The sequence below is a fragment of the Cherax quadricarinatus genome, unplaced genomic scaffold (genome assembly GCF_038502225.1).
Source record: "Cherax quadricarinatus isolate ZL_2023a unplaced genomic scaffold, ASM3850222v1 Contig1473, whole genome shotgun sequence".
Lineage (NCBI taxonomy): Eukaryota > Metazoa > Arthropoda > Malacostraca > Decapoda > Parastacidae > Cherax > Cherax quadricarinatus.
This window is the reverse complement of record NW_027196499.1, coordinates 64,718-76,413: the sequence shown is the minus strand read 5'-3', so window position 1 is coordinate 76,413 and position 11,696 is coordinate 64,718. Positions and strand designations below refer to the sequence as shown.

At 38.5% G+C, this 11,696-nt stretch overlaps 1 protein-coding gene across 4 annotated transcripts; it reads left to right on the top strand.

Moving 5' to 3' along the window:
* The first annotated feature begins 2,620 nt into the window (after window positions 1-2,620).
* On the top strand, window positions 2,621-11,694 carry LOC128697271 (uncharacterized). Of its 4 annotated transcripts, none has more exons than XR_011391338.1 (3): window positions 2,621-2,773; window positions 9,739-9,877; window positions 11,244-11,694. XR_011391338.1 is itself a non-coding variant. In XM_070081019.1 (3 exons), the coding sequence occupies exons 1-3, from the start codon at window positions 2,766-2,768 to the stop codon at window positions 11,486-11,488; spliced, it is 330 nt and encodes a 109-aa protein (XP_069937120.1). In that variant the 5' UTR covers window positions 2,621-2,765; the 3' UTR covers window positions 11,489-11,694. The 4 variants fall into 4 exon arrangements, 1 of the variants encoding a protein (XP_069937120.1); XR_011391337.1 differs by having other exon boundaries at window positions 9,739-10,001; XR_011391336.1 differs by having other exon boundaries at window positions 9,739-10,063.
* The last annotated feature ends 2 nt before the right edge of the window (window positions 11,695-11,696 follow it).

Sequence of the window (11,696 nt, the reverse complement as noted above, 5' to 3'; positions counted from 1 at the left end):
CTCCCCCGACTGCAATATATTATGGAGAAATTTAAACATTACCTCCCGCACCACAACCTTCAATTGCAACCCCTTCAGGCGCCCCCATATATCACTCCATGCATACATAGGATACATACCCACAACCCTAGCAACCACCTCCCCACCACCCACCCGAGCCAGTTTACCTATCTTGACCCCATGTGGTTCCCTAGCAAAACACAATAGCCTCAACATTCCCTCACACACTTGCACATCCCTACCCCACACCCAACATCCCAAATCCCTTCTCACCCATGCCAAACCTGTACCTGCGACCCTACCCTCTCTCAAATAACTGTGTTTAACGTGGACCAGGTGTTTACAGTGAAACATATAAGTGAACAGTATTTAGATAAGGCTAAAGAGGTCTTTGTGGCATTTATGGATTTGGAAAAGGCGTATGACAGGGTGGATAGGGGGGCAATGTGGCAGATGTTGCAAGTGTATGGTGTAGGAGGTAGGTTACTGAAAGCAGTGAAGAGTTTTTACGAGGATAGTGAGGCTCTAGTTAGAGTATGTAGGAAAGAGGGAAATTTTTTCTCAGTAAACGTAGGCCTTAGACAAGGATGTGTGATGTCACCGTGGTTGTTTAATATATTTATAGATGGGGTTGTAAGAGAAGTAAATGCGAGGGTCTTGGCAAGAGGCGTGGAGTTAAAAGATAAAGAATCACACACAAACTGGGAGTTGTCACAGCTGCTCTTTGCTGATGACACTATGCTCTTGGGAGATTCTGAAGAGAAGTTGCAGAGATTAGTGGATGAATTTGGTAGGGTGTGCAAAAGAAGAAAATTAAAGGTGAATACAGGAAAGAGTAAGGTTATGAGGATAACAAAAAGATTAGGTGATGAAAGATTGGATATCAGATTGGAGAGAGAGAGTATGGAGGAGGTGAACGTATTCAGATATTTGGGAGTGGACGTGTCAGCGGATGGGTCTATGAAAGATGAGGTGAATCATAGAATTGATGAGGGAAAAAGAGTGAGTGGTGCACTTAGGAGTCTGTGGAGACAAAGAACTTTGTCCTTGGAGGCAAAGAGGGGAATGTATGAGAGTATAGTTTTACCAACGCTGCATAAGTGTCTCAATCTTCAACTTGTCGGTTTTTCAAACCATTCATCACACCAACGCTCTTATATGGGTGTGAAGCGTGGGTGATGAATGTTGCAGCGAGGAGAAGGCTGGAGGCAGTGGAGATGTCATGTCTGAGGGCAATGTGTGGTGTGAATATAATGCAGAGAATTCGTAGTTTGGAAGTTAGGAGGAGGTGCGGGATTACCAAAACTGTTGTCCAGAGGGCTGAGGAAGGGTTGTTGAGGTGGTTCGGACATGTAGAGAGAATGGAGCGAAACAGAATGACTTCAAGAGTGTATCAGTCTGTAGTGGAAGGAAGGCGGGGTAGGGGTCGGCCTAGGAAAGGTTGGAGGGAGGGGGTAAAGGAGGTTTTGTGTGCGAGGGGCTTGGACTTCCAGCAGGCATGCATGAGCGTGTTTGATAGGAGTGAATGGAGACAAATGGTTTTTAATACTTGACGTGCTGTTGGAGTGTGAGCAAAGTAACATTTATGAAGGGATTCAGGGAAACCGGCAGGCTGGACTTGAGTCCTGGAGATGGGAAGTACAGTGCCTGCACTCCGAAGGAGGGGTGTTAATGTTGCAGTTTAAAAACTGTAGTGTAAAGCACCCTTCTGGCAAGACAGTGATGGAGTGAATGATGGTGAAAGTTTTTCTTTTTCGGGCCACCCTGCCTTGGTGGGAATCGGTCAGTGTGATAATAATAAAAAAAAACGTACAGCCCTCCTTGGCATATCGGAAGACACACATCTCTCGACAACCAGTCAAACCCCGAACCACAAATGTATCGTATCGGAATACCTGCTTTAACAACCGCTTCTCACCACATGTTTCCAAAGGATATATACTCACCACATACCACAGCTTACCGTACAGTACGACATTCACCACAATCGCCCGCTGGTGTATCGTCAACTCCCCAGTAGGCAATCCCGCCAATCAACCCAAAACCCTATTCACAGCTTCTTTCGAATTCACCTCTCACGCCTCCAGGAGATCTCCCATGTGAACAGCCCCACACACCTTAAGTCGACTTACCAGGGGCTAACTTTCACCCTGCCCGAAAATCCCACCCACACCATCCCCCACCCTCAAAAGCATCGACTTCTCTATTAAGCGTCATCCCCGTTGCCATGTTTGTCATGGCATGGTAACAGCAATAGTAGTAGTAAAACTAACAGCTGTTGTTGTTTTAAAGTATTCAGTCAATCAATTGTAAGAAGGAAGATAAATTACTGTGTTTTAAGAGTCATCATATTGATAAGAGAAAACATGTTTGAGTCACTCAGAAATACATTATGTTGATCAGAACAACAGCACCAAGATTCTAGCTGGTCTTCACCTGACTGTGATAACACCTCCTTCCTTCCCACACTCTGATATCTCCTTCCTTCCCACACAATCACAACCTCGGCTTCTAATCAAACAAACAAACAAACTTTATTTCTGCAGTTCACAAAATGTAGTTTACATGTAATAAAATATTGTTAAGCAAACAAAATTAATTCAGCCATGTAAACATGGCGTGGTAGGAAACTGCCAAGTGGAGATTTATGGTAAGAGTGACGCTGCGAGTGTATATATACTGGTGTACCATCAGAGTGAACAGTAACACAAGAGTCGTCAACCATACACCTACACACTTCTCCAGCTTGAAAACTAATCTTCACCATGAACAGGTAAGGTTGACTAACAAATCAGGTATCGAACTGATGTGAAAGTTTGTAAATCAGAGAGGATTGTACTGTAGAGCAGTGAATTTTCTTCCTCTCTTTCTCTATTATGGATGCGGCGGTGAGACGATACCCAAATTTTGGCTGATGCCGATTGTTTTCCTATGTTTTTTATTTGCAAAATTATAATGAATATGTTTAATATATATAAGGGAATGCTTATTGCACAATGGATATAAAATAACAAAGGAAAGTTAAATATTAAATTACTTAATTTCTTAGTTACAATAATGTCATTAAACATCACTTGGTCTGTTGAGCTTGTTACTGGATGTTAAAGGCACTTGTCAATAGTGTTTGTGCATTTGTGTTTGTGTCTGTGTATTCTCCTATGTGTGAGTGTGTTATATGAGAGTGTATTTCTGTCAGTATGTCTGAGTGTAAGACTCTTACACTCCTGAGGTAGAGTGTTAATGTTAATAAACGACTGGAAATGAATAAACCTAAAGATGGACGGGGAGATTAAATCTTGATGTTGTGATTATCAGATCCAGCGATAACCTGGAGCAGCGGTTATGTTCTGATCCAATGTCTTATCTGACATGTTAATTACTACCTGGTTTTTACCATGTATAATACAATCACTGTTTTCAATTACATTGCTTTCAATAAGATTGTCTACTTGCCTTTTAGTTTGTTTTTCAGCTCATTACAAACAACAAACTTAGAAGAGTTTGTTATGAGCTAAAACAAAAATTCAAACACGTTAGACAGTCTAAGTGAAAACAATGACTGGACTAAACATGCTAATAACAACTTTGTAATTAACTGTCAGATGAAACATTAGATAAGAACACATCCACTGCTCCAGGTTAGCTCTGGACCTGTTACTCCAGGGAGAACACATCCACTGCTCCAGGTTAGCTCTGGACCTGTTAATCCAGGGAGAACACATCCACTGCTCCAGGTTAGCTCTGGACCTGTTAATCCAGGGAGAACACATCCACTGCTCCAGGTTAGCTCTGGACCTGTTAATCCAGGGAGAACACATCCACTGCTCCAGGTTAGCTCTGGACCTGTTAATCCAGGGAGAACACATCCACTGCTCCAGGTTAGCTCTGGACCTGTTAATCCAGGGATCATGATTCAATCCCTCATTTATCTTAAGTTTATTCATTTACAGTCGTTAATTGCGTCTTAAATCAAGTTATTGGACTATATGGTTTTGAGAGAGATGAGAATATTTTACTAAGAAGGTCGCTGTGGCTGTGGGAAAGAGTCAGTTTAGGCCACAGTTGATGCCCTTGTCGGAACCTTGAATATAAATTCGGTTTTCGAATATTTCTTATTATAAGCTCGGAACCTCAGGTTTAAAAAACTGGACCTGATTATTATTATTATCAAAGATTCGCCGGTAATTTTCCCGGCGAGGGCCTTTTCCAAGTGGTGGCCCAGCCTTGGCTCCCTCTTTAGGGAGTGTCTGAGACCTAAGTCTCCCATGGGAGGAGGTATAAGTACCGCCTCATCTTTGGGACCAACTGTCCCCTCTGGTCTGCCATCCCCGCCCCAGGGGAGCTAATGGGAATGACAGTGTTTTGAGCTGTAAGCTCGGGCTCAGGCACCTACCCTACCCCAGAAGGGTTAGGCATGGTGTCGATCACTGGACCTGATAATCCCAGGTTCACTGCTTTTTGTAATTCCACGCTAGTGTTTAATTTACAGTATTTATATATACAATGTTTACTAAAAAATGAGAATTATTTAATCAAACATAAGTGCATTAATTTTATTGTAATTTCTAATGGGCAGTTTAATTTGTAAATGACAATTGACTACAAAGTCAATAGTATTTTTCATAAAACTCTTATGAGCGAGGTCATAATTGTACATCAGCTTCTGTAAAGTATTAGTCACCGCTTTCTTCTGAGTTCCTAACTATAGAACCCACATTATATGATATTGTTCCCCAGTAAAAGTCGTTTTTATTATTGGCCTTTCAATCCTGCATAAATGTATATATATATATATATATATATATATATATATATATATATATATATATATATATATATATATATATATATATATATATATACATATATGTATATGCAACAAGATCACAGTAAACAGGTGATTTCAGAATATGCAAAACAACCACTCTGAAAGAATAGAGAAATTCCAAGCACTTTCGTGACTGCTCACATTATCAAGGAACTATGAAAGTAAAGCATCCAAGAAAGTATATAAGGGGTCTGGCCAACACCTCACTATCAGATCCCACAACGGTTAAACACCTGACGCGCGCCGACTCAACTGGAGAGGTCCTTTGCAAAACTCACCCACAAACTATTCTACCCAAGAAAATTTAAAAATTGTTATTTGTCCAGTGTATTATTAAATTCTTCCCAAATTCTATTAATTATAAATGGATCTAATTTATATAAACCAATGGAAATATTCATATTATTGTCAAAACTGCTTTTTATGAAACAAGATTCAATTATATTCCTGTCGACCATGGACTTGCTTGATACTACTTTCTCAACTTTTTGAAAATCAATTGGATGGTTAAAATCTCTTACATGAATAAATAGAGCATTGGAATCTTTTCCAGTTCCAATGCTATATTTATGTTGTTTTAATCTTAGTTCGAGATTTTTACCAGTTTGACCGTAATAAACTTTATCGCAAATTTTACAAGGAATCTTATAGACACATCCATCAGCATTTTGGGGGGAATTCTTTATCAAAAGTTTTTTTTACTGTATCAAGATTTTTGAATACAACTTTAATATTAAAAGTCTTAAGAAGAGAAGGCATATCAACAAAGTTTTCATGGTAAGGGAGAACCAACTTATTTTTAGTTGAATAAGGCTGGTTGCCCCTTTTTGGATTATAAAAAGTGTTTCTAGCAACTTTAAAAGATTTATCAATTACATTTCTTGGGTATTTTAAATCATTACCTATTTCATAAATTTTGGATATTTCCTCATCTATGAACTCAGGACTACAAATTCGTAAAGCTCTCAAAAACATTGATGAGAAAACAGACAGTTTGACTCTATCTTGATGCGAGGAATAATAGTGGACATAGGAACAGTTATTTGTAGGTTTTCTGAAAATTATAAATTTGAATTCATTATTACCCTTAATAATTAAAGCATCTAGAAAAGGCAATGAGTTATTTTCTTCAAACTCAACAGTAAAGTTTATAGAATGGACTAAGCTATTTAATTTTCCAAGGAAATGGTGTATATCTACATTTTTGGGCATAAGACACAAAATATCATCATCATATCTGAACCATTTAGCTCTATTTGGGAGGATTGTGTTAAGCAACCCTGTTTCAAAAAATTCCATGTATAGGTTACTAAGAACAGGTGAAAGAGGATTTCCCATTGCCATACCAAACTTCTGAGTGTAAAACTTATCATTAAATACAAATTTTGCATCAACAATGCAAAGTTTAATAAGTTTAATGATAGAAGGAACTGGCAATGGTAAATCATAGTTAACGAGTTCTTCAGATAAGAAACTTATCAGATAAGGAACTTATCTGACCGTAATAAAGTTTATTACGGTCAAAATGGTAAAAATCTCGAACTAAGATTAAAACAACATAAATATAGCATTGGAACTGGACAAGATTCCAATGCTCTATTTATTCATGTAAGAGATTTTAACTATCCAATTGATTTTCAAAAAGTTGAGAAAGTAGTATCAAGCAAGTCCATGGTCGACAGAAATATAATTGAATCTTGTTTCATAAAAAGCAGTTTTGACAATAATATGAATATTTCCTTTGGTTTATATAAATTAGATCCATTTATAATTAATAGAATTTGGGAAGAATTTAATAATACACCGGACAAATAATAATTTTTAAATTTTCTTGGGTAGAATAGTTTGTGGGTGAGTTTTGCAAAGGACCTCTCCAGTTGAGTCGACGCGCGTCAGGTGTTTAACCGTTGTGGGATCTGATAGTGAGGTGTTGGCCAGACCCCTTATATAGCTTCCTTGGATGCTTTACTTTCATAGTTCCTTGATAATGTGAGTAGTCACGAAAGCGCTTGGAATTTCTCTATTCTTTCAGAGTGGTTGTTTTGCATATATATATATATATATATATATATATATATATATATATATATATATATATATATATATATATATATATATATATATATATATATATATATATATATATGCAATAAGATCACAGTGAACAGGTGATTTCAAAATATGCAAAACAACCGCTCTGAAAGAATAGAGAAATTCCAAGCGCTTTCGTGACTACTCACATTATCAAGGAACTATCATAGTTCCTTGATAATGTGAGTAGTCACGAAAGCGCTTGGAATTTCTCTATTCTTTCAGAGTGGTTGTTTTGCATATATATATATATATATATATATATATATATATATATATATATATATATATATATATATATATATATATATATATATATATATATATATATATATATATATATATATATATGTATGTATGTATATATATATATATATATATATATATATATATATATATATATATATATATATATATATATATATATATATATATATATATATATATGTATATATATATATATATATATATATATGGTATAAACCTTGGTAATAAATACCGACAAGTTGGTTTAGAAAGACACGTAAGCAAACACTATAACATATTTATTAGAAAACGTTTCGGTCCTGGGACCTTGATCACTTCTAACATACAGAGGTAGGAAGACGTTATATATAGGCGGAGAGTGAGGTGTGACGCACGTGACCTGAGGAATGTCATAAGAACATAAGAATGGAGGAACACTGTAGAAGGCCTACTGGCCCATGCGAGGCAGGTCCTTATCAAAAACAACCTCTGCCTATGATGAGGACGGGTAGACGATGAAATCACGTGACTCCTGTGTTGTTGGGTTGGTGCTGCTTAAGTATCATGTATGCCAATGTTTTTGAAATTTTGTAGTTTCCAGTGTTGCGTTCTATAGTGTCGGTGACGGCGATTAGTGAGGCTTCTAGGCACCGTCGGCGTCTGAGGTCTGGTTCGGTGAGAACGAGTTGTGCCTCATTCCAGTTCATCAAAAGTCCCGTGGAGTCTCTGTGGAGGACACAGGCGTACCTTACATCGTCTCTGTTAGAGGCATTTCGATGCTCATTCAGGCGGACTGCAAGCTCTCTGCCTGTCTCGCCTACATATTTCTTGGGACAGAACCCACAGGGGATAGCGTAGACGCCTGCTGTAGAAGTTAGAGGTGTGGGGCTGCGTTTCGTAGTGAGGTCTTTGATAGATGATGTCAAGCCCACCTCAAACACTCAGGTGACCTTCTCTCCCGAATTTCCAACCTGAATGTCAAAAACAAAAGCATGGCTTCCTTCGATGTCACAGCCCTCTTTACCAACGTTCCTACTGACGCTGCAATCAACATTCTGAGACAGAGGCTCACTGAAAACCACGACCTCCCTTTACCTCTTCTAGATTTCATCAATCTAGTGGAACTTTGTGTTAATTTCAACTTCTTCAAGTATCAGGACAACTGTTACAAACAGTGCTTTGGGATGGCAATGGGCAGCCCGCTCAGTGCTGTGCTTGCCAACCTCTTCATGGAAAACCTGGAGACAGAGAAATTCAGCACCCTCATTCCCAACACCGTTACCTGGCTAAGATACGTTGATGATATATTGGTTTTCTATCCGAGACGTCTCAATATCCAGGCCCTTCTCAACAAGATCAATGCAGTTGAACCATCAATAAAGTTTACACTTGAACTCGAAAATGATGGCAAACTTCCTTTCCTCGACGTTCTACTGTGCAGATCTCCCGACAGTGACAAACTTCTCTTCAAAGTGTATAGAAAACCTACCAACAAGGACGATCTTATACACTTTTATTCACACCAAGACACCCGCACTAAGAGAGGAGTCCTCATTGGCTTCTTCTTGAGAGCTCTTCGCATCTCCAGCCCTTGTTTTCTAGAAGAAGAATGCACTTACATAACACAAGCCTTTACACGTCTTCAGTTCCCATCTTTCTTCATCCGAGATTGCAGACTCAAGGCACAAGCTATCCTCAACAAACCGCCCATGGAACAGCCCCCTGAACAGTTCATAGTACTCCCATGTGGCGATGTTGCCACGAATATTCGCAGGGCACTTGCTATGAGTAACATCAACGTTTCCACCATAAACACATCATCTATCAAAGACCTCACTACGAAACGCAGCCCCACACCTCTAACTTCTACAGCAGGCGTCTACGCTATCCCCTGTGGGTTCTGTCCCAAGAAATATGTAGGCGAGACAGGCAGAGATCTTGCAGTCCGCCTGAATGAGCATCGAAATGCCTCTAACAGAGACGATGTAAGGTACGCCTGTGTCCTCCACAGAGACTCCACGGGACATTTGATGAACTGGAATGAGGCACAACTCGTTCTCACCGAACCAGACCTCAGACGCCGACGGTGCCTAGAAGCCTCACTAATCGCCGTCACCGACACTATAGAACGCAACACTGGAAACTACAAAATTTCAAAAACATTGGCATACATGATACTTAAGCAGCACCAACCCAACAACACAGGAGTCACGTGATTTCATCGTCTACCCGTCCTCATCATAGGCAGAGGTTGTTTTTGATAAGGACCTGCCTCGCATGGGCCAGTAGGCCTTCTACAGTGTTCCTCCATTCTTATGTTCTTATGACATTCCTCAGGTCACGTGCGTCACATCTCACTCTCCACCTATATATAACGTCTTCCTACCTCTGTATGTTAGAAGTGATCAAGGTCCCAGGACCGAAACGTTTTCTAATAAATATGTTATAGTGTTTGCTTACGTGTCTTTCTAAACCATATATATATATATATATATATATATATATATATATATATATATATATATGCATAATCCAACTTGCAGTTGAATTACTAATATAATGAACTTGTTTAGGTCACACATGACGGTGGTGTTGTGTATCTTCATGGTGTGGGCGACTGTCATCCACCCTACCACTGCTGATGACAGCGGTGAGTGTGTATCTTCATGGTGTGGGCGACTGTCATCCACCCTACCACTGCTGATGACAGCGGTGAGTGTGTATCTTCATGGTGTGGGCGACTGTCATCCACACTACCACTGCTGATGACAGCGGTGAGTGTGTATCTTCATGGTGTGGGCGACTGTCATCCACACTACCACTGCTGATGACAGCGGTGAGTGTGTATCTTCATGGTGTGGGCGACTGTCATCCACCCTACCACTGCTGATGACAGCGGTCAGTAAACACTTGGCTCTACTTACCTCACATAAATTTCTTGTTTCGATCTGTAGCTCCTGACATTTTCTGCATTATACTGAATTATTTAGAGTTTGTCTTCTTTACTTTCCTAACTCGATTCCTTTTTCTAAACCATAACACTTAAAAACTTCACTTTAATTTAGCTCTTCAGGATGTCCAGCTTCTATCCATGACTCCTTCTTCAAAATGTCCTATTTTTTTCTCCTGTCCATACCTATGAGTACTTTCAGTATTGTGATCATATCTCCTCTGAAGCGTCACTCCTTCAGTGACGTCAGAGTCAGCATTGTTAACATTTCCTCGTATGATATCCCCGTCAATTCTGGGACCAATATAACTTCAAACTCTAAATGTTTATATTAATTTATTGCAAGTTTGACTAAGTTCAGATAATATGACGGTGGTACACACTCTACTCTACAACTGACTTTACATATATGCAGATTTTCCATCTTTAAATTTCTGTGTATTTCTTGTTATATATGCAGCAGTGTAATTATTATTATTATTATTATTATTATTATTATTATTATTATTAATATTACTATTATTATTATTATTATTATTATTATTATTATTATTATTATTATTAGCATTATTATTATTATTATTATTATTATTATTATTATTATTATTATTATTATTATTATTATTATTATTATTATTATTATTATTATTATTAGCATTATTATTATTATTGCTATTATTATTATTATTATTATTATTATTATTATTATTATTATTATTATTATTATTATTATTATGATTAGCATTAGTATATTCCCTGGTGAGCACTAGACCCTAATGGAACACGTAGACATTGTGGAGTGAGATATTTTCAAATATGATCCCATTTAGGTATATTTTGTCTAGACATAGACAGTATATACCCTGTGAGCTGTTCTCAGCTATTTCACTTAACTAACTGCCTACATTCATATAAAATACCCAGAACTCAGGAAATGGAGATTGCTACTCTTCGAGTTCCACTATTTGGTGTAAATGCATTCAAAACATAATTTAATCCCTCTTTCGGTATTAAAATGTTCTTTTTGTAGTTATAGGTCTCATTTCAGTAATGAAATGATTCTTATGTAGTAGATAGAATTTTTAACTATGAGTATTCAGGAAACTTATATAGTGTCTTTGTCTTCAGATCGTGTTGGACTATCTTCACTTCCCGGCTGTTCGACGCTAAGCACTGACTGCAAAGCCACGCCCCAACATCTTTGTTGTGTCCTGGGTTTCCACAAGCATGGGAAACGCTCAGCCCCTGTGGCATACAAAGAGCGCGTAACCTTTTCTCGGCAGCGCAAGTACACACCCTCATTGGAAGGCTCTCTCCCCAACCAGCGAACCAGTACTAGGGATGGACAATGGAGCCCCGCCCCTTCACGTTAGCTGAACCTGGGGTTCAGCTAATGCGAAGATGGTCTTGGCAATCGCAGAGGTGTTGTGGGCACCACCCGCCTGTCTGCCCTTGTCATTTCCATACTAGAGCTGGTTGAGCACGGTTGTTCATTCTGTCTCAAGGCTGTGGATATTTACAGATATGTAAATATCCACATTGCTCTTGGGGAAGGAAATATATTACAAAGTCAAAGTTATT